General features: G+C 37.0%; 1 protein-coding gene across 1 annotated transcript in view; it reads left to right on the top strand.

The window, feature by feature from the left end:
• Positions 1-18,791, top strand: part of CPNE8 (copine 8) — a 203,509-nt gene extending 184,718 nt beyond the window's left edge. The window contains exons 17-20 of the mRNA XM_080812527.1: positions 37-139; positions 1,910-1,967; positions 7,161-7,234; positions 17,060-18,791. Of these exons, the coding sequence (XP_080668653.1) occupies positions 37-139; positions 1,910-1,967; positions 7,161-7,234; positions 17,060-17,248 (424 nt within the window). The 3' untranslated portion in view covers positions 17,249-18,791. The remainder of the gene's footprint in view (positions 1-36; positions 140-1,909; positions 1,968-7,160; positions 7,235-17,059) is intronic.
• The last annotated feature ends 5,600 nt before the right edge of the window (positions 18,792-24,391 follow it).

The following is a 24,391-nucleotide window of genomic DNA, read 5'->3' as shown; positions in this document are numbered from 1 at the left end:
TTTTCTGTGGTATTCTTTATCTTTTCATTGCTTTAGATATGCCTCTTCTGTAAAAGACGGTTCCCAGTATTTTGTGCTCCTGATTGTGACGGATGGTGTTATCTCGGATATGGCTCAAACCAAGGAGTCCATAGTCAATGTAAGTAAGGGTCATTCAGTTTGGGGCTGGCTAAGTGACAGCATGGTGCTTTTTTAGGTTGAATAAACAGAGTTTACTTAGGTTGATTTAAGAGTGAAACAAAATGCCCATGCTTTTGAAGCTGATTGCATTCTTAACCCTATCCAGACAACTCATATGCATATCTACCATTAATCCTTAAGGACTAACCTGAGGGGTGTGGATAATTTGTACAATTTGTACAGAGTTTTTCTTCATATTTACATTTCAGTTACAGAACTGTACTGACAGTTTTTTTTTTCCGATAGAACTGTTTCCATAGAACTTTTTTTCTGTAGAACTGAAAGGGACTGGACTGGACTCACAAACCATTCTTCTTGTCATAATTCCTAATTATTTATTTTAAGATTATTTAATTGATTCGTCTTCTTTATAAGACTATAATCTATAAAATCTATATTAGACTCTATAGAATTATATCCTATCTTGCTATTCCAAGTTTAGCAATGTTTGGCACTAAGTTGGCATTTAGTGAAAATGGGATGCATGAATGAATTACTTATCGTATCTTATTATTAATAGCATAGGGAAGATATAATCAGCTGTTTGGTGGAGGGAAAAAAGTTGCATGTGGAAAAAAAATCATAGATATATTCTTAGAAAAACCATGCATAAAAAGCAGTAGAGCTAAAGACTTACACACTTATTTGTTTGTTATTTTTTTAACTAGACACATGGGTAGAATTCATTTTGGTTTTCTTTATGTTCTGGTCAGTGGCATTAGTGTGAACTTTAAAACAGGAACTTAATAATTTAGGCTTAAACTAGCAGGGCACGATGTAGTGAAGAACAATGATTCATAATTTGATGGCCTTCGTAGCTGTAGATGTGGCCATGCCAGCCGTCCATCTCTCTGTTGACAGATCTCACATTCTGACCTTTAAATTATTTAAAATTATTACATAGTGTGAGTGATACCTATGATGGGAAAACATGCTATTTCATCAAATATTCGGTATCCCTTACAATCTTGTGGCTAGTTAATAAACCAAATTAATTCTTTTTTTTTAAAAGATTTTATTTATTTATTTGACAGACAGAGATCACAAGTAGACAGAGAGGCAGGCAGAGAGAGAGAGAGGAGAAAGCAGGCTCCCTGCTGAGCAGACAGCCTGGTGTGGGGCTCGATCCCAGGATCTGGGATCATGACCCGAGCCAAAGGCAGAGGCTTTAACCCACTGAGCCACCCAGGCACCCCATAAACCAAATTGATTCTAATAATAACTTCCTGTAGTTATTATTTGTATTCACTCATTTACTATGAATTTTTGCTTTTCCTACCATTGGGTGTAAATGAGATAGAGTAGGGTACTACTGTTTTCACAACTGTAGTGCCTTTTTTGCCCTGTTTAGCAACTGAAAGATTTTTGAGAGGAATAAGTACATGAATAAAGTGACCAAAGATAGCCAAAGTCAGCTTAGGAAGATGTTGGCTGAGAATAGCAAGTGAAGGCAAATGAGCAATACTTTTTTATTTTTTATATTGTCCAAGACTGGTCATTCCTGCAGAATGTCCCACTGAATAAGCGTGTCTAGAGAGTTCAAAAAGAATGAGTAGAGTCGAGCATATTATTCTGTGTTCAATTTAAATATGTTCAAACCTGTTTTAGTGAACATCTTGAAAAAATATCAAAGCAGTATATTATTTTCTTCTCAAACCTCATTTTTTTTCAAACCTCATTTCTTAACTCAATTTCTTAATTGTGAACTAATTGTGTATTCTCTTTGAAGGCTTCAAAACTTCCAATGTCAATAATTATAGTAGGTGTTGGACCAGCAGAATTTGATGGTGAGTAATAGATTTTCAGGAGTATTCCTCGGGGGTTTATTTACTCTAATTCATTATGCTCTAAGATTCCTATCACTCTTTCTTGTATGTAAGTGTGCATATGAACGTGGATATGTATATAATGTCCATGTACTTATAGACATAAATATAGGTATCTCACGATGAAGTCTATTAAGTTGAGCAAATGAAAATACTGTCTTCTGACAAGGACATTATCTGTCTGGTATAGATTAATTCAACATGTAGCTTTCTATTCCATTTGTGATAGTTTGCATCTCAAAATAATATGTTTTATGGCTGACAGGGTGATAGATTGAGTTGTTCACAAGGCAGAGTACACTCTGGGTTCACTAAAAACCTTTGAGGATGAACCCTAAATTTATAAACCATTAGGTTGTGAAGAGAGATGTTAACACACAAGCATAATATGGTACTTTAACGGTTTTTCAGACACTGGCTAGTTGATAGACATTAGCTTTATAAATATATAAGTTCTGTCATATGAAAGAGCAAAGTAAAATGAAAATGGAACTGACCATCTGAGATTTAATGACACTTTATAAAATTATGCTAAACTGAGTTTGGGCTTAGGCTTCGTTCAAATGCCAATTAAGTGACAGGTGTTTGTGTAGCTAGTGATCTGGGTAAACTTCTTTAAGGATAGTCTGTTCCCAGTCACCTGGTGAATTCCTTTCAGAGAGAACTCTATGGCGACTTCATGATCACCTAGCATTCACCTGCTTCATGTGTTTTGACTTTTAACAATGACAGTTCATTTAGTTTGGGGCTTTGGAAATGAGAATAACTTTAGAATATTTGGAACAACCTTTGGTACATTAGAAGTTAATTTAGGCACATACGTGGTTAATTATACTACAGTCATCACTGGGATCATTCTCATTGAACCACCAGCGCCTCCTCCATGAGGATAGTGTAGATCTGCCAATCTCAGCACCACGGGCACAGTTGTTACATTGCTGACCCTGGAAATCATCTCCTTCGATTCCATGCTTGGTTGGTCATGCTTTGCACCATTAGAATCTTCCAATGTCTAAATCAAAAGTCATTTAGTTCTGACTGCCGCTGCTTCTGCTAATATTTTCTCAGCCTCTGAATATTCAGATTGTTCGCATTGTACTTCAGGCATGGATTTGAGATGACCTCTCTGGAGTCAGGAAAGCTAAGAGACATCTTTCTTGCTAATGCTTTGTGTACTCCATCATCTGCATTGATCAGTGACAGACTGTGATTCTTGAACTTCACTGATGGCTAGGGTAAACTCACTCATGCCTTCTTCTTTGGTTACTGATTTGCTTTTGCCTCAAGGATGTACCTGTCACTGGGTATTTCCCAGGTCTCCACAAATCCTGGAAGTCTGCGGTTAGATGTATGACCTAACCTCCCTCCCTCGTTCCTCAAGAGCCTGCACACATCATGTACGAATACAGAGCCACTGACCCTTCCTGGTGTCTATTTCTGCTCGTATATTTCTATTCAGAGCAGCAGGCACTACCCTCATCCAACTGCCACAGCTGTTTATTCTCTTCATTTCTTTGGTTCCCAATGAATTATTTACTAGGGTTTTAAGGTATGATAATTCATCATTTTTCCTCTCTGACTTCCCAAACTGGAAAAAAAATATGTAAGAATCACTCAAAGACCACAGTATAAGCTTGTTATTACTAGTGTTTGAGAGTTTGGTTTAACCTCTGCACAGAATCAGACTTGTCACTATTTTTCTGCCAAGGTTTAATGACCTCAGCCTTATTGCCGGTCCTTTTCTCTACAAGGACAGAGCCTGGCCTATTAATCATGGCACAGGGAGAAATTTCATTCATTTTTTTTTTTCCTATGGGTAGATAATTTATTTTTATTTATTTATTTATTTATTTATTTATTATTGTTATGTCAGACACCATACAGTACATCATTTGTTTTTGATTTAGTGTTCCATGATTCATTGTTTGCATGTAACACCCAGTGCTCCATTGAATCCGTGCCCTCCTTAATACCCATCACCAGGCTCACCCATCCTCTTACCCCCCTCCCCTCTAAAGCCCTCAGTTTGTTTCCCAGAGTCCATAGTCTCTCATGGTTCATCTCCTACTATGATTTCCACCCCCCTTCATTTTTCCCTTCCTTCTCCTAATGTCCTCCATGCTGTTCCTTATGTTCCACAAAGAAGTGAAACCATATGATAATTGACTTTCTCTGCTCGACTTATTTCACTTAGCATAATCTCCTCCAGTCCTATCCATGGTGATGAAAAAGTTAGGTGTTCATGCTTTCTGATGGCTGAGTAATATTCCATTCAAACTGAGGATCGGCTGCTCCTAATGAGAGGGATTTCAAAGTCAGTCCCTTCTCCTCATTTTAGTATTCCCATGAATCAGTCAGTTGTTTTTCCACATGGAAAAGAGAGTGAAGATTGTAGACAAAGAGGGAAGTTGCCTTCCCAGTAGAATTCCTTCCTGAGAATTAGAGTGACACCTCCCTCTGGCACACATGGGGACAGGGAATTAGGGTCCTGCGACACCTGCCTTCAGTTTTCACCATGACTAAAGTTTTAATAGGATGGAAACTCTTCCACAACAGTACTAGAAAAGTGGACTGTTCCACTAGGAAACATAGATGTTTCTCTCTTTTTCTTTTTCTCCTCTCAAAATACCTCTCTTCTCTCCATTGCTAATAAGAAAAGGATGAATACTCATGTTTCACATAGAAGATGTTACTTAAATTCAGATTGTGCTGTTCTGTCAAGAAGAGCCTTTCTCTTGGCACTTCCAAATCTACCATAGAGTAAGTTTATATATCACACACAGAAACCGACATAAGGAAAGACTGAGATAAAACTTGCACATTTTATCAGTTAGCCACCTAAATCCAACATCTGCACTTTTAACAAGAAAGGCATTGTTTGCATGGGCAAGAAAGGCAGACTTGTCATCTGTTCTTTGAAGGTAGAGGAATTTGGAATAAACTGTTAGATTAGTGAGTATTCAAATGTCTTGTTACTGTATTTTAATAAGAACAACTTAAAACTTTCTGCGTGATTTTTCCCCAGTGATTTTTCACTCCTCCATAAAGCACTTTCATTGAGAAGAAAGGTTTCACATGGCAGAATTTCTTTATCCATAAAAGGCAAAAAGTCAAAGCAGCATCAGGTTACCTGCATTGATCTGAGTTAGTAGAAGGTGAGAAAGAGAAGAGGTTCTAATTTCATGGTGTCTCCCACAGCTAGAAAGAAGTGCAATTCTCTCTCTTACAAATTTTTTTTTTTCCAAGGAGAGGAACTTGTGGGGAACTGGGGCTTACAGTCTCAGGCTCCTTGTGGCACAGATGAAAACCTGAAGGGTGAACAGGACCCTTCCACCATTTCCACATCGTGTCTTTTTTCCGTGGTTTCAAAAGTTTAGCTCCCGATTTCTTGCTCCCTGCAACTTTTTAACCCAAAGGACATGCTGAAAAGTGGGCCATATTTTATAGGGCCACATTCAGATACATTATTGCCTGGATAACTGTCATTTTTCTTAATTGGAGTGAAACATTCACAAAGACTGATGGAGATCGTAGGGGATGGTGGAAGGTGAGACCCAGATTATCAACAAATTCTTGTTTTCTGTTAGAGAGTAAAGGAGAACTTCCTGCAATTGCTGGCATTTCACTATTGCTGTACATTTATGTCTAAATCCTATGGAAATTTTGAAAGCAAAACAAAACCAAAGGAAGGAATGAACTATTGAAAGCATTTGAGCATAATGACTTCCCTTATTTACATTCCTAATAAGTATGGAAGAACAGCTCTTTTGTAATTTTCTTCTTCTTCTCCTTCTTCTCCTTCCCTTTCTCCTCCTTCTCCTTCTTGTTCTTCCTCTTTCTCCTCTTCCTCTTCATCCTTTTCTTCTTAATTCCAGTTAGTTCAGATATGGTGTACTGTTAGTTTCAGGTGTACCATATAGTGATTCAACACTTGCCTGTTACACCTGATGCTCATCTCGACAGGTGCACTCCTTAATCCCCATCACCTATTTCACCCATCCCCCCCACCCATCTCCCTTCTGGTAACCATCAGGTTGTTCTCTTTCATTAAAAGTCCATTTCTTGCTTTGTCTCTTTCTCTTATTTTTTTCCCCTTTGCTCATTTGTTTTGTAGATCTTTTGTATTTTAAATAAGTTAATTTCCTTGTTATTGACATGTATATCTAAGCAAATTATTGACTGGTGGCTCTACCATTTATGAGCACTTATTTCAACCCAGACATTGGCTCATGAATACGTGTAGAAAAGTAAAATTTAAAACAATGTTTTTAACCCAGATGCATTATCTAAGCACTGAAGAAAATAATGAAAATGTGAGGATTGTGTTCTGACTGAGCAGTAGTTTTTGGAGGGTAAAGAGGCAAACATTATAATTGCAAGTGGCCCTCTGGAGTCTGGTGAATGTCATGTGCATACAAAATGAATTATCAGTAATAGAATTATACTTTAAACACAAATTAGCATTCCTCATGTAATTAATTATTTAGAGAATTCTCACTGAAAACTTAATAAACTCTGGAAAATGTTCTTAATTGCAACATAATACTACTTTATTACCAGCTGTCCATTTATATCACAGCATTCACAAATATCAGCTGATCTATATAATGTTGAAATTATTTCTCAACCTATACACACAAAAAATCACAGTTCAAAAAGTCATACTTTATCCAATCAATGTAGGGCAGAGCAAATCCCTCTCTGTTTTAAAATCCACTAATAAGGTAGAAGTTAGGTGATATGAATACATAGCTTTGTTGTAGTTTCAATGAGAATAAAGTTCAAATTGTTACTGGAAATTCTGTGATTAGTGCCAAGTTTCTTAAATGAGAAAGACAACAAGAGTTTAATGGATTAGCATCACTTGCCCAATCAGGCACATAAGCACATAACCCAGAACTGAGAACCTCTAGGATGGGGAGCTATACCCACGCTGGCTCATGTCTTTCAAAGGATCACATGGGAGCTTGGCTAGCTTTCTTCAGTTGCAAAATTTACACTCAGTTAAGTTTTGTGGCAGAATGGGGAATCAACAAGCTTTCTGCCTTGACACAGGACACGTTACTACTTCAGACATCTTGATTTCCTATTGCCTACAGTGTTTAAGTACATGGTTGAAATGCACTGGATAAATGGTCTTACTTTATTTTCAAGCGATGGTTGAATTGGATGGAGATGATGTAAGAGTTTCCTCCAGGGGAAAATATGCTGAAAGAGACATTGTACAGGTAAGAAATTCAATGGAAACTATTTGTTTAGTTATTGTGAGGAACCTGTCAGCTCTGATTTGAAAATAAACAAAGTACATTGAAAGCAGAACTCTCAGGTTCTCCTTAATTTAGTCAGTTGATTCTCTATGAGATGCATGGCAAGTAGGGCCTAGAATAAGTACCCAGTGACTCTCTTGTATTTCAGGTTCACTATATATAAAATAGAAATGTTAATAAATGTCTTTTCCCACTTTAATATTACCAGAAAATATCATTGAGGTCTTTGGTAAAATTAGAAGCTAGAAACATAGCAGACTTTTTAATGATGCTTATCTATTCATTGTTTAGCCCTCAACAAAGACTAAACATATTTTTAAGACACCTGATTACAACAGTGAATTCTGGAACACTGAAAAGAAATTTTAAAAATAAATAAAAATGGAAAAAAAATTGAAAAAAAAAAAAAAAGACAACTGATTACATTTCAATGTAAATAAATTCAGTGGTAACAAACCAAAACTAGATATTTATATATTTCTCCCTAGATTATGGTTAGAAAGTTGGAGAAATAGATCTTAAAATGATACATAAATACAGAAATTTATATAAAAATATGTTACATATAACTTTAAATGTAATTATATAGACATGATATATAATACTTATATTTTATATGTAATAACATAAAGTAATAATTTATGTAGTATATATGATTTATATTTGTTAAAATTGAGAAAAATACATAACTAAAACCTACTATTCTTGGAGTGAATAGAAGAGAAAAAATCAGCAGCCAATCAATATAGTTCAAATTTATCACTGAAAGCAAGCAGTCAATTAAACTAATTGGCTACATATTAGAGTTTCCATATCTTTTAGGTTTTTACAAGGGCAAAGCAGCTGTGAAGTGCACCTTTTTAAATACGGAAGCAAAGGTCTCAGCACATGCTATGAAAGTTTTAAAGGAGCAAACAATGGACTTCAGTGTTATCTTCTTAATAACAACCCATACATTCACCCAAAGTCATTAAGAGAATCCCACAGAATTTGGAATGCTACAGAATTTAGTTCAAATCCCAAATTATTCACCATGATAAAACTTGAATGAGCTTTCTAAATTTCAGTGCTCTGGCTTTGTTGTAAAGATTAAGTAAGATCATGTAGATAAAATACATTTCTGAAACAGAACTCAGTAAAAGACAACAAAAAATGATTAAAATACTTTGAAGGAGAAATATAAAATAATCTGTAAATATGTTACTATGATAAGATTAAAAAAAGCATTGTTCTTTTTAGGCAGCAATATTAAATTTTAAAATAGAAACATCTGTATAACAGTTTTTTAAAAGAAAAAAAATTAGAAGTATTAAGTATGATTTAAACTTTTTAACCTAACGTTCTTGGTAGAGTAAAAAGCACACACACATGAATGATTAGGTTAAAAGCAGCTGAGAAAAGGAACATGATGATGTGGTCATTTATTTAAGTATCCCATGGTGTTTTGTTTTCATAATTAGACACATGATTATTCACCTTAACCTTATTAGCATAATTATAGGTCTAAGTAATTACACTTTATCTAAAAGCTCTTCATAATGTCTGACTCACAGTTTCCAAAAAATCAAATTACGGAAGGGAAGCATGAATTTGAAGTTCTTTGGAATGTGTTGTGTTGCTCTTGTAATGCATTTTTACAAAAGTAGTAGAGGCAACCTCATATCTCATAGCTTCATCATAATGCTTATGGGAAACTTGTTACTATTTTCTTCTGTAGGGATAGTTAAGGTTGCCCATATTGTTACAGTTTCCTTTAAGAGGAATGATCTGTTATGTTAGTGACAAGCAACAGTCATGTCTATTAGCATTTATAAAATAAAAATGTCCTTGATTGTGAAAGTATTTAGTCTCTCAGCAGATAACTACATTGGGCAGAATATTGAGATTGGACCCAGATCTGTGAAATTATAATATTGTCACTCTGCTCTTGAACTAGTCAGTAAATCTCTTTGAGCCTTCATTTCATTATTTCTGGACTTTAAATTCTTTCATCTCTGCTCTTTTCATGATGATGTGAGTCTCAGAGGAGTACCACATGAAAATACTTCATCACGTATCAGTATAAGGTATATATTCATGTAACATGTCCCTTCTCCTTGAAAGTCAGAGTCCTTGAGACCAGTCTCCCACCTTACAGTAATACTGGGATCCCCAAAAATCCTGAAGGCACCTGCAGATATAGCTAAATACTCAAGGGATTCTACCACATAAAGTTGAACTGAAGGAGTTGTTGGATCTTATAGCTACTGAATAGGAAATTAAAATGTTTTTTGTTTTTAAAGATTTTATTTATTTATTTGACAGACAGAGATCACAAGTAGGCAGAGAGGCAGTCAGAGAGAGGGGTGGGGGAGAAGCAGGCTCCCTGCTGAGGAGAGAGCCCCCTGGGGCTCCATCCCAGGACCCTGGGATCATGACCCAAGCCGAAGGCAGAGGCTCCAACCCACTGAGCCGTCCCTAGAGAATTAGTAGCCTCTGGAATAACTGTGACATTTTGACTTACATGCCTACATTCACTTAAGGGGATTTGATAGACCCTTTTCCAATTTCATGGAGAAGTTCCTAAATGGTGATTGGTCTTTTTTTTTTTTTTTTAAAGATTTTATTTATTTATTTGACAGATCACAAGCAGGCAGAGAGGCAGGCAGAGAGAGAGAAGGGAGGACGCAGGCTCCCCGCTGAGCAGAGAGCCCGATGTGGGGCTCGATCCCAGGACCCCGGGATCATGACCCAAGCCAAAGGCAGAGGCTTTAACCCACTGAGCCACCCAGGCGCCCCTGGTCTTTTAACAATAGTAAGCATGGTAACCATTTACATAGTACATTGTGTTGAAGGAGAATTAGCATTCTCTCTCACTTCAAGTAAGGTTTTAAAAACATTCCACCATCACCAGTGGGCGCAGGCTGGCTTCAGTTGGTTAAGCATCTAACTCTTGATTTCAGCTCAGGTCATGATCTCAGGGTTGTGAGACCAAACCCCAAGTTGGACTTTGCACTGGGTGTGGAGCCTGCTTAGGATTCTCTCTTTCCCTCTGCCACTCCCCACTCTAAAAGAAATAAAAATAAAAATATTCCACCATCACAGTTTTCCAGGTTCCACCATCCAGTAGAATGTTTTTAAAATGAGCTATTTTCAAGAATAGAAATACTCTTGAAGGGTGCCTGGGTGGCTCAGTGGGTTAAAGCCTCTGCCTTCAGCTCAGGTCATGGTCCCACGGTCCTGGGATCGAGCCCCACATCGGGCTCTCTGCTCAGCAGGGAGCCTGCTTCCCTTCCTCTCTCTCTCAGCCCGCCTCTCTGCCTGCTTGTGATCTCTGCCTGTTAAATAAATAAATAAAATCTTAAAAAAAAAAAAAAGAAAGAAATACTCTTGAATATTTAGAATAGTGGTGTCACAGGAGTCCACCAAGGATAATACCGTCAATCTCCATCATCAGAAAATATCTAAGCCATCACAAGTGATGCTGTAAATACTGCTGGCTAAAATATTATCAGAAAATAGGGTCCATTTAGGCTTTCTTACCTTTTCATTACTTCTAATTTCTTATATGTTGAAGCAAAGCAGGTTAATGCATTGCAAATGGAACCCAAATTTTTTAAGTGGGCAAACAAAAGCTTAAGGCTGCAAATAATAACAAAAGCCAAAGGTAGCTGAGATTTAGCAGAAAGTTGAGGGTAGCAGATGGAGTTCTCATTACTGTGTCAAATCTTAAGTGGCTTCCAACTTCTTCATATAATAATAATACTGAGTCATTTATTAACTCCTTTTGTATGCTGGGCAGGCTAAGAGCTATAGTATTGCTTCTCTTAATCTTTAATTGACCTTATGCAGGTATTTTGATTCGTACATTTTACAAAAAAAGAAAAAAAGAAAAAGAAATTACGTTTAATTCTTCTTGTCCATAGTCATGTAGCTGGTAAGAAATAGAGTGAAGATTTAACCTTAAAATGTCTGATTCTAAAATTCTTAACAAAAATCATGTATAACACTGATTTAAAACCTAAACATAATATTTAAGTGTTTCCGTGACTTGACCCCAATCTTCCTCTTTAGCTGAACACACACATACACACTACTTTGTCTAGACAAATAAGACGACCAGCTGTATTTGCATCACACATTTCCATTGTTCTTGTTTTTATTTCCTCTTATTTCACCTGGAATACTCTTCTTTATCTGTGCTGATTAATATCTTACATTTTGCAAGTTCCATTATATATCCTTGCACAAAGCCCTCTCTGCACACCTGAACTAACTTCCCCTCTTTGTCAATTTATTCACATACCACTTTATATCTTCCTAAAAATACTGGCCACTTTTTGCCTTGTAGTAATTTATGAATAAAGAAACTGAGACCCAGGTAGCAACGTGTTTAAAATTATTTAAGTAATAAATTGATAGATCCAAATTTCCAACAGAGTTCTGATTCCAAAACCTGTGTTCTTCCTGTTATAACATACCTACTCATAAAAACCAATATTCTAGTGAAGATTATTAGGATTTAATTCCCCTTTCATATTAATGAAGTGGTTCATGTCTCAGGGTTAGAGCAATTTAGGTTCAAATAATGATTGATACTGGTAAGTATCTCATCTAAGTTAATTAAACTTTCCAAGTTTCAGTTTCCTCTTCTGTAAATTCAAAATATGGGTAACATGCTTATAAAAATGTAATGAGATACTGTATAAATCTTTTAGCAGATGGCCTGTTACCTACCAGTTGCTCAACAAATGCATTAGTTAGTGCCAATGTTAGTTATTGTCTTTAGATGGTCTGTGGCATAGTCCAGTGCAAATTCATTTTTATGTCAGTATTTCATAGTAGCTATACCTTGACAAGGGACACTGTAGTCATATAATTATGTGTAATTATATTCATTGTCTTAAGATTGAATTTCGTGACTCTAGTACAAACAGTAAGCAAGATGAGATCCAATTGTTGTTATTCTAAAACTTCAAAGAGTTATTTTCTTAAGTCAATATGTGTAAAGGCGTCCTATTTGTTTGTGCTAGAATTGGCCATTGTGTATAATGCAGAGTCATTTCTTCTGGCTGTACACAGCTGTTGGTTGGCCTATCATTTCCTTAAAAATTATGTTTAAATCATATTTTCCATTAAAAGGAGAATAATAACCTTGAAGGCGTAGACTTGAAAATCACTAATGGAGCTCTGCACAGTAGGAACAATTGAGTAAAATTGAGCAGAACAGCAACTAAAAGTCCATTTGCCCAAACTGATTCAAAACTTATTTTCACAAATAGGCAAAGCCAGCCGTTAGAGCAGCCATGTGGAACATTTTCCTTGTACTGGATGGATGCTGGAAAAAAAAAAAAGTAGAGTATCAAGGATATAGTATATTTCTACGGAATGGAATGCATTTATTGGTTTTTTGGGGGGGATGAATGTGATAAATCCGTGCAAAGTTAAAACTGATTTATCCCTCTAGACTCAACACTTTAAGGGTCCGAGTTCATTTGTGGGGGTAGTCAATGAACAACACTCATCCACAAATGTGCAAGCATTATTTTGAACAGGAGGTCCCCAGGTACAGTGATCAGAAATGAATGATTTAAAAAAAAGAAAAAGACAAAATTCAGAGTAGTCTGAGAAGTTCAGTGGGAAATTGATTGTAGGAGGATATGAGCAATAGTGTTGTAGAAGGCATATTAGGTCCTGACAACTGTAAGATTTGACATGAAGAAGTAAAGGAAATGAAGAGTCACTTGTCATTTTCATCTCTCACTTAGGACAGTACCTTGTGACTGATTGAAGAGCTGAATGTCCCTTTGGGAAGGATTTAGGTAATTTCAGGTAGTGAGTAGAAAGTTCTCAACATTTTTCATCTACTCCCAGCACACAGGTGGGATAAGGTATACTTCTGTTGATAACAAGAACTCTCTATGTTAATGAGAGTTAAGGCAAGGCAAGTTATGGGCAAGGTCCCCCAGTATTCAAAGGGCAGGCAGAATCTGTCGCCCCACTGAACAAGCCTATGTTAAATGTGATACATACTTTCCTCTTCAGTTGAAAACTAAGATTTCTTTCTTACCCATTATTTATGAAAATGTTTTAAATATGAGTATATCTGCCTGTATTATGAGAAGGGTGGTTGTGGATCTAAGTTTTGACATCCCAGAGCATCACAGCATTCTTAAAGATGAATTTTAATTTACTTCAGTTAAAAAAAAAATAGCACATCTCCTAGCATTTGCTGGAAAGATGAAGCAATGGGTGTTATAAAATAATTAAAAAAAAAAAAACAACGGGAATTATTTAGCAGACAACACTGATACTGTACTTAAATTTGAGCTAAATGAAGAAGGATATTCCTTGTATTTAATGTTTGATGTGAATGTAACTAGAAAACTATTAAGAATATAGTTTCACAAGATGGGGTCGGTAGGGAGACAAACCATAAGAGACTCTTAATCTCACAAAACAGAGGGTTGCCAGGGGTTGGGGGCAGGTAGGGAGAGGGAGGTGGGGTTATGGACATTGGGGAAGGTATGTGCTATGGTTGGTGCTGTGAAGTGTGTAAACCTGGCGATTCACAGACCTGTACCCCTGGGGCTAATAATACATTATATGTTAATAAAAAAGTAAAAAATTAAAAAAAAGTAATAAAAAATTTTTTAAAAAGAATATAGTTTCATAGACAGTAAACAAGTGTTGGAGAGGATGTGGAGAAAGGGGAACCCTCTTACACTGCTGGTGGGAATGCACGTTGGTGCTGCCACTTTGGAAAACAGTGTGGAGATTCCTTAAGAAATTAAAAATAGAGCTACCCTAAGACCCTGCAATTGTACTACTGGGTATTTACCCCAAAGATACAGATGTATTGAAAAGAAGGGCCATCTGTACCCAAACATTCATAGCAGCAATGGCCACAGTCGCTAAACTGTGTAAAGAACCAAGATGCCCTTCAGCGGACGAATGGATAAAGATGTGGTGCATATATACGATGGAGTATTATGCCTCCATCAGAAAGGATGAATACCCACCCAACTTTTGTATCAACATGGTTGGGACTGGAAGAGATTATGCTGAGTGAAATAAGTCGAGCAGAGAGAGTCAGTTATCATATGGTTTCACTTACTTGTGGAGCATAAGGAATAACACAGAGGATATGGGGAAGTGAAGAAGGGAAGTGAGTTGGGGGAAATCGGAGGGGGAGATGAACCATGAGAGACTGTGGACTGAGAAACAAACCGAGGGTTTTGGAGAGGAGAGGGGTGCGGGACTGGGAGGGGCCTGATGGTGGGTATTAAGGAAGGCACGTATTGCATGGAGCAGTGGGTGTGGTGCATAAACAATGAATTTTGGAACACGCACAAAAAAATAAACTAAAAAAAATTTTTAAAAATAAAAGAAAAAAAATATAATTTCATGGTTATATTGAAATATATACCTGTATAAGTTGAATAGTAATAGTAGTGATGATTACAACAGTTACCATATATAATACATATTAAGAGTCGAATACTGTTTTAAGTACTTTACACATTAACTTACTTAATACAGCAACCTAATAAAGCAGGTATTATTATTATTATTATTATTATCCTCCTCATTTATAGAAGAGGAAACGGAATGAGTGGGAAATCATTTGTCTAACTAAGATCATGCAGCTAGTAAGTCGGAGAATCAGCCTTTGAACCTGGGCAGTCTAATTCCAGGGTTTGGGAGATTAGGGGGTAAAAAGATAAATGAGGTTAATGTCCATGGTGTGGAAGGAAAGGTAAAGAGGCAAAGAAAAATATAAGAGCAAAGTTGGGATAAACACAGAATGGGGTGGTGAGATCAACTGCTTGCCAGAGGTGCCATCCTTTCCCTCCATGGATGTGTTAGCTACAGAGTTCTGAAAAACTGAACTCTTAAAAAAAAAAAAAAAGGTTAAGGGATAATTGCTGTATACTAAGCATTCTAAATGTTTACTTTTAAAATGCTATGCCTTTTAAAAGAATGAAGTAAGCTATAGCAGTCAGATGTCTTTTTCTCATTAATCCTCAGTCTTGTTGATTCCTGTTTTCTCACTTTTCTAATTACAGTTTCAGTGAAAAAAAATAAACCCTAACTTTTTTGCACCTCTTTGATTTTTTTGTTAAGAATGTCAAGTCTTGTCCAAAGTTTGATAATTTGACTTCACACAAGTTCACATCCCCTTAACTCTCTTCTCAGTTGAAGATTATATTTGCTCTATTAGTTTTTCTTACCCTTGCTTAGCTACCTTCAGGTGTAAGAGAAAGCTTTGTCACCTTTCTAATACACTTTTTTTCTAAAAGCTCCGTTGAGTTTTCCTCCTGGTTAGCAGGACAGGGTAAAATTATAGTCATATAGGTTGCCTCTGCCTACAGTATCTTATTTTAAAAAGAAGAGTAATTTTCTCCTCTTCCTTAAAAGAGACTGTGTTCTTCAGGCTGTTTTTCAGAGTCGAAAAACAACCTGAGGGTTTTGAAGGGGCGGGGTGTGGGAGGTTGGGGGAACCAGGTGGTGGGTACTAGGGAGGGCACGGATTGCATGGAGCACTGGGTGTGGTGAAAAAACAATGAATACTGTTACGCTGGAAAGAAATAAAACATTAAAAAAAAAGAGAGAGAGACTGTTTCACTACATGAGAAGTATTACACTTGCTATTTGATTTCTTAAAATTTTAAATTGGTTTATCTGTAGCAATCTGACCATCTTAAAGCCTACTTCCTCATTATAGTTTTTTTTCTGAAAGCACTTCTTGTGTAGCTACTTAAATCAAAAGTAACTTTTTCAAAATAAATTTAACACAATTATGGTATAGTAGGAGATGGGAAGGTGCTGTCTCTCTAGAGGAGGAAAAAATGATTTCATTCAAACTCTTAATTTTACACTTAGAAATTGTTCAACATTCTCAAATGTCTTCACTGTGCCTTTTCTCTAAGACCTAAATTACTGGGTTCACAACATTAATGGTTCCAAGCATTTCCAGGTTGCTTCAAGAATCATCATATCTCTGAAGGGAAATTGAACTAGTGCCCTCAAACAGCACATGTTTATTAACTTAAGTAACCATTGTAAGTGAAGATAGAATCAGGCAATTTATTGCCAGAGTATTTAATGTTCAGCTGATAATGGCTCTCACATAATTGCTTATGTAAAGATAGACCAATTATTTTTATATGACATAAAAACAAGAATGATGATGTTTCAATATGAAGTATTATCAATTCTTAGGCTGAATAATTTTTTTTCCATTCCAAACAACAGATTAAAAAAAAATTGGGGATATGAGATTTGATGTTTTCATATTAATTAAAAACACTTCACATGTGTTTAGGCTTCTTCAACAATACGCACTTTTCCTTTTTCCCCTGCGCTGGATACTCTTTCTGCACTGAAAGCTGATTTATGCAGGTATTAACTCCACTGGCAGGAAACTGAGCCCTGAAGAGGTAAACGCTCTATCCTATTGGGAGACAGGTGAGGTATAGAACTCAAAACCACAGAATACCTGTAGCAACATGATGGACCTGTCAGGACCAGGAGACAGAAGTTATTGGGAGGAAAAAAAAAAAAAAAAAGAAAACAATTGCATCCCTTTTTAGATAAAGCATATACAATAGAAAGTTTCGGTCACTATAGTAGCTCGCCTTTGGTAATGAATCAAATCTCTTGAAGTTGCATAGTAATGCTTATCCATCTAACCAGTCCTCCAGGCTGCTCTGATTCTCCACCAAATGTTTCCACGTGTTGGTTTTTGTGTCTGTTAAAGAGCATACTAAAGTCTCTGGAATAACTCTCTCACCTCTGTTTCAGTTCGTGCCGTTCCGGGATTATATTGACAGAAGCGGAAACCACATACTGAGCATGGCCAGATTGGCTAAAGACGTCCTCGCTGAGATCCCGGAGCAGTTCCTCTCCTACATGCGGGCCCGCGGAATCAAGCCATCCCCCGCGCCGCCCCCCTACACCCCGCCTACACACGTGTTACAGACTCAGATATGACCGTGCTCAGAACCGTCCCCGTTAACTACCCGTCACGAAGAACTGCTGAGTCAACGCTTTGCTCCTGGTGCTCTGTCGCGAACCAGGGAATGAGATTCTCTTCTCAGTTTGATTTCAGCAGTCCTGGTTAATATGCTTTCTTGGATCCAAAATTAATTCTCTTTCTAAACCAAAACTGTAAATATGGTTGTTGCATGAGCAACAGAAAAATTGTTTAAATGCTTGAAGCAAAATATGGATGTCTTCTCTGAATCTTTCTTTTTCTTTCTTTTTTTTTTTTTTTTTTTTTTTTGGACAGAAATAGCTAATTTCCAATGTATTGTTGGGAAAAAGCACAAACTGTTTTTAACTCAAATATTGTCCTCGACTGCTGTGTGTATAGGAAAGCAGTCTCTCTGTATCAATGTTTACATGTTACTACTTTTTAAATTTCAATACTTTTATAACTGTTCTTAAGAATAAGAGTTTTGAATATTGAATCCTCTGTCTTCTAAATTGCAATAGCTATAATCGCAAGAGCAATATCTCTTTGAATGACTGTCTGGACAAATACAATTGCAAATAAGAGAAAGGAGAGATGCTTTCATATTTCTCAGTAAGTGAATTGTCTTATGAGGCCGCATCTGCTTAGTAATGAGTTCCTCTGCTGTTTGCCTGGTATGGGGGTTTAAGCTTAGCAGATGTGTATTGTGTAGGAACATTCATTTTTCATGGAGCTTGGGTTCTAAATTTAGACTGCAGTCAGTTTATGTTCTGTAATTCTCAGTAGAAATAATAAAAAGTCAAACATTGTGAATTGTAAAATGCACAGAAAATACTTTGTGTACGAAGTAGCATCTTTATATTATAATGCTATTTAGAAAGACTAAAATCCAGAATATTTAACTGTGAACCATGTAGCAGAAGTTTTAAACTTTTTACTCCATTATACCTTGTCTAGATATTTTAATTCAAAGGGATACTGGCTCTCCTGATTTGGACTTCTTGTTATCACCTTTTCATGTTGCCGTGCAAGGTGCACAGGCTGGAAGATTTTTGTGAAATTCCCAGTCAAATATACAAAACCATGTGACTTAGTGCACAACACATTTGTGAGATAACCTACTCCTACGTACTGAACTGCCTGTCCACAATGACTTGTAAAGAGTTTTTGCATGTACAGTTTTTACAAAAATTACAGTTTTGTGACATTGTGTCTAAATTAAAGCATTTCTTTAGAACAAATGGCCTTAAATTCTCACAGAATTCCTGGAAATGATTGTGAATTGCCTTCAAATAATAGAAAAGTGTATTTTCTTTTCCTTTGTGTCAACAATGTAACTGCTTTATAATATTTTTCCTTACTTATATCCTATTTACTACTTGGTTTATTTCTACTGTATGTTGTTCTCTTTGTCCAAGTTGACTTAGGGTGACTTTTATAAGCATGAAACTATTTTATTGAAAAGAAAAATATATACACCCACATATCTAACAATATCAATGTTATACAATTATGTAATAACAAATTGTCCATTTTTAAGTATGTATTAAAATATTTAAAAGGATAACTACTTGCTCTGTAAGTTTTATGTGTGAGTGAAATGGAGTGTGATGATTTCCCTTACTGATCTTAAATATTTCCACCAGTATAGTTAATAACCAACTGATTTTTTAAAATTTACCTTCAATATTCAGTCCAAAGAAATAAAAATGAATGAGGTCAGTATTTTCTTCCCTGTCAAATATTATTTCTTTTACTTTGAACTAATTAGGGAAAATGAAGGATGTATACTTTCTTGTCTATGTAATAATGTGCCCAAACCTAGTGGGGGCAGATGGCTAAGAAATCATCTTTAGTTGCAAACCATGCCCTTTGTATGGCAGAGTGGTCACCAGAAATGCATGTGATGTCAGTTCCTTTTTTTTTCTCCCTAAGATTTCCTCCCTCCCTCTCTCCCTCCCTCCCTCCCTTCCTTCCTTCCTTTCTTCCTTCCTTCCTTCCTTTCTTTTGAGAGCATGCGAGCAGGGAGAGAGAGAAAAGAAGAGGGAGAGAAAGAATCTCAAGCAGACTGCGTGCTGAGCACAGAACCCAATGCAGGGCTCAGTCCAACAACCTTGAGATCATGACCTGAGCCCAAATCAAGAGTCAGATGCTTAACCGACTGAGCCTCCCAGGTGCTCCGATGTTAGTTCTATATTTTATTTTAGAAAATACCCAGTCATGTCTTATTTCTGCATAAAGGAAGAAACCAAGTCTGAAGGGAGTTTATCCAAGTGGTTTATCCAAGTCTGTGTAACTAGAGCAGAGCTGGTTATACCACTGCAAAAATAACCACTTGAATTTTTTGAACAGCCATTAGGGGCTTTGTAATGAAAAATCCCAGAAATACTATCCATAAATGCAAATGCATACCAATAGTTGCACATACAAACTGGGTAGGAGGGATATGCAAACATTAGGTAATGAGAGACAGGAAAGGTAGATATTGGGGCACCTGGGTGGCTCAGTGGGTTAAGCCTCTGCCTTCAGCTCAGGTCATGATCTCAGGGTTCCAGGATCAAGCCCCGCATCTGGCTCTCTACTGCCGGGGAGCCTGCTTTTCCCCCACTCTCTCTCTGCCTGTCTCTCTGCCTACTTGTGATCTTTCTCTGTCAAAATAAATAAATAAAATCTTAAAAAAAAAAAAAAAGAAAGAAATATTGAGAGAAGAGTGATAGCTCTAAGTCATCAACCTTGCTACAGAAAGCAGACTATTACCAAAGGCTCTGGATATTGTGTTCTCTAATCCCATTCCTTTCCTTTTTGATGAGAATCAATTTAATTCCAGGATGAACCCTCAGGCTTCTATTCAAGCATCTCCAACACTGGTCTCACCCAGTTATATCAACTCCATTGCTTCCCAAATGAATATTAAAATCATCCAGACTTGTCTCATTACTTTTCCCAACCAATCTAGGTTCATCTGGAGTCTCAGGCACAGTTCCTACTCTTTCCTTCCATCAGGCTCTCTCCTTAGGCCTCCACCTAAAATACTCTTTGCATCTTCTAGCCGAAGGCCCAACTCTTCTTAACCATGTTCTTTAAAACTTCAGCTAACAGTAATCAGTACCTTCTGTGAATCAAATATGCTTTGCATTTTAGCATATCCATTGTCTCATTATTTATATACTATTTTACTTTGGGGCATCTTGACATCTCCCTGACACATAAGACTATGATTTTATGGCACCTGGATAAAGGTAAATTCTAAAAGCTTCCAAGTTTACTGTAATCTATAACTAGGTTGTGTAACTGCTGCAATTAAAGGACATCAGATGGCTCAATCACTACATTGAAAATTCTCTCTGCGTGTAATATGGGGAGAAAAAAAGAGGTGGATGCGACTTTGCATGGTGGTATGTGTAGGGGAGAGGGCAACTGGAAGTGGGGTTGGAGGATAGGCTGTTTTGTTCAGAATGAGTGAAGATAAGTAGGTGGGCTCATGTACTTTTTTGTTATTATTAGGGTAGCTTATCATCTGCTTGGGACATAAAGAGATTTCTCTCACAAGATGAGATGGATGTGGTTGTTTCTCAGAGAACCTGCGACTACCAAAGATTTTACTGCAGAACATGCTTTTTCCTTTCAGCTTATGTGTGTTTTAACTATTTTCCATCTTTGTGTTACTCAGATCTGTAATTGACACAAAATGGCAAGACACTTAATAAAAACTCACTTGAAGATGAATTTCTATCATTAGCACAAATCAGATACACTTCCTAATAAAGAAAAGAGCTGAGGATCAAATTGATTTCCTTTGAGTGCAAGTGGTATCACTTAATAAAGATCGAAAGGATGGAAATTTACTTGTAAAAAGTTAATACTGTGCAGAGCTTTCCCAGCAGTGAGTCACAGATAGCTTACAGGTGCATGCCATGCAGATGGGCTACATATGTGGGTATACAGCTTAGGATAATTGGGGCTCCCAGGCTCCAGCATACTTACTGGCTAACCTCAGGATATTTTATAAATCTTCTTTTTTTTTTTTTTTTTTAAGATTTTATTTATTTACCCGACAGAGATCACAAGCAGGCAGAGAGAGGAAGGAAAGCAGGCTCCCTGCTGAGCAGAAAGCCCGACACAGGGCTCGATCCCAGGACCCTGGGACCATGACCCGAGCTGAAGGCAGCGGCCCAACCCACTGAGCCACCCAGGTGCCCCATAAATCTTCTTTTTAAAAATAAATGTATCTTGACTGAAAAAGACAGAAAAGCTCTGCATTACAGAGATTATTTCTCAAATAAGCTAGAATGCCCTTATGAGACTCTCAAGTTTACATTTATCATGTACTTTGTTTTACACTGAATTATAGAATTTCTGAGCCAACTTTCTTGCCTTATCAATCATCTCCTGCATAAGCAGTCTACCACTCATACAAAGAATGGGTTCCTTAATCTACGTATTATTATATGACTCACAAGATTTCAAAGCATAAAATTAAAGGGATCCAACATTGTTGGGTTTTTTTCCCCTTAGAATAAATTCTAGATGACTCCCCCTCCTCCTGAACATTGCCATGCTCCTCGCCCCACCGTCCCACCATACTTCCATTTGCTCCGAAGATCCTAGAAGTCATTGAACAATAGGAAAGCCTTTCATTCATTCCACAAAAGATAGGAAGATATTGAGATGAAAGACAAGGAAATTTGAGAATAAACACATTTTATAAATGTACTGACATAATTGTACCAAGATTTTTTTTTCTGAAAGGTTTCATCAGATTTTATGATATGATTTTGATGAGGAAAGACTTGGTATATCATGAACATACAAATGCTGAAGGGTTTCTCTGAAGATGTGAAAGGGGAAACGAGAGAACCCACAATACAAGCCCGGGCTGTGTTTATCATTATTTCATCGATGATGATCCTGACAACATTCACAGTTCAGATTTCAAGCTTCACAAACCAGATTAAGGAGTCACCAAATAGAAATATTTGCCCAATAGATAGTAGAGGAAATGCCCCATAATGAAATCACTTTTCTTTAAGTTAATGTGACACTCAACCACTATTTTGTTTGGAAATATTTATTTGTAATAAAAACAATATAATAGCATTATACATGGATGTCTCCAAACATAATGATTCTGCTAAGATTATTTTTTTTTAAGATTTATTTATTTATTTGTCAGAGAGAGAGAGCACGCGTGAGAGCGAGCACAGGCAGACAGAGTGGCAGGCAGAGGCAGAGGGAGAAGCAGGCTCCCTGCCGAGCAAGGAGACTGATGTGGGACTCGATCCCAGGACGGCTGGGATCATGACCTGAGCCGAAGGCAGCCGCTTAACCAACTGAGCCACCCAGACGTCCCTGCTAAGATTATTTCTTGATGGCATACTACTTCTGGTTCCTAACAGACTTTCAGAAGTTTTTTTAGAGGAACCATTTTCACATGTCATAAGGCAGGGTTGTTGCTTATTTAATACTTTATCAAACCACCCCCAATCCCATCATCTGCCGTTACTCTTACTACCTGGGCCTTGGAGATATTCTGAAGGTCAAAATCTAAGAGAAAGATGACCACTAAGCTCTTACCATGGAAAGAGCAAAAGCAAATTGTTCCCAAGATTTGCTCATTTAGTTCTTTTTTTTAAATTAACATATAGTCAATTATTTGTTTCAGGGATAGAGGTCTGTGAATCATCAGTCTTACAAAATTCACAACACTCACCATAGTATATACCTTCCCCATTGTCCATCCCCCAGCCACTCCATCCCTCCCACCACCCCCCCCCCCCCAGCAACCCTCAGTTTGTTCCTGAGATTAAGAGTCTCTTATGGCTTGTCTCCCTCTCTGGTTTACGTCTTCTTTCATTTTTCCCTCCCTTCCCTCGTGATCCTCTGTCTTGTTTCTCAAATTCCTCATATCAGTGATATCATATAATAATTGTCTTTCTCTGATTGACTTATTTAGCTTAGCATGATACCCTCAAGTTCCATCCACATTGTTGCAAACGGCAAGATTTTGGGGGTTTTGATGGCTGCATAGTATTTCATTACATATATATGTAATGAAATATTATAATGCAATATATACATATATCACTTATATATATTTTATAATATATATATATATATATATATATATATATATATATCACTTCTTCGTTATCCATTCATCTATTGATGGACATCTAGGCTCTTTCCATAGTTTGGCTATATAAACATTTGGGTGCATGTGCCCTTTTGGATCATTACATTTGTATCTTTAGGGTAAATACCCAGTAGGGCAATTGCTGGGTCATAGGGTAGCTCTATTTTCAACTTTTTGAGGAAAACTGTTTTCCAGAGAGGCTGCACCAGCTTGTATTCACACCAACAGTGTAAGAGGGGTCCCCTTTCTCTGCATCCTCACCAACACCTGTTGTTTCCTGAGTGGTTAATTTCAGCCATTCTGACTGGTGTGAGGTGGTATCTCACTGTGGTTTTGATTTGTATTTCCCTGATGCTGAGTGGTGTCAAACACTTTTTCATGTGTCTGTTGGCCATTTGGATGTCTTCTTTGCCAAAATGTCTGTTCATGTCTTCCGCCCATTTTTTGATTGGGTCATTTGTTCTTTGGGTGTTGAGTTTGATAAGTTTTTTATAGATTTTGGATAATAACTCTTTATCTGATAGGTCATTTGCAAGTATCTTCTCTTATTCTGTCGGTTGTCTTTTAATTTTGTTGACTCTTTCCTTTGCTGTGTAAAAGCTTTGATCTTAATGAAGTCCCAATAGTTCATTTTTGCCCTTGCTTCCCTTTCCTTTGGCGATGTTCCTAGGAAGAATTTGCTGCAACTGAGGTTGAAGAGGTTCCTCCCTGTGTTCTTCTCAAGTTTGGATGGATTCCTGTCTCCACATTGAGGTCCTTCATCCATTTTTGAGTCTGTTTTTGTGTGTGGTGTAAGGAAATGGTCCAGTTTCATTCTTCTGCATGTGGCTGTCCAATTTTCCCAACACCATTTGTTGAAGAGACTGTCTTTTTTCCATTGGACATTCTTTCCTGCTTGGTCAAAGATTAGTTGACCATAGAGCTGAGGGTCCATTTCTGGGATCTTTATTCTGTTCTATTGATCTATGTGTCTGTTTTTGTGCCAGTACCATACTGTCTTGATGATTACAGCTTTGTGATAGAGCTT

This window comes from Martes martes (assembly GCF_963455335.1).
Source record: "Martes martes genome assembly, chromosome: 8".
Lineage (NCBI taxonomy): Eukaryota > Metazoa > Chordata > Mammalia > Carnivora > Mustelidae > Martes > Martes martes.
Note: the sequence above shows the minus strand (reverse complement) of the source record. Positions and strands in the feature narration are given on the sequence as shown.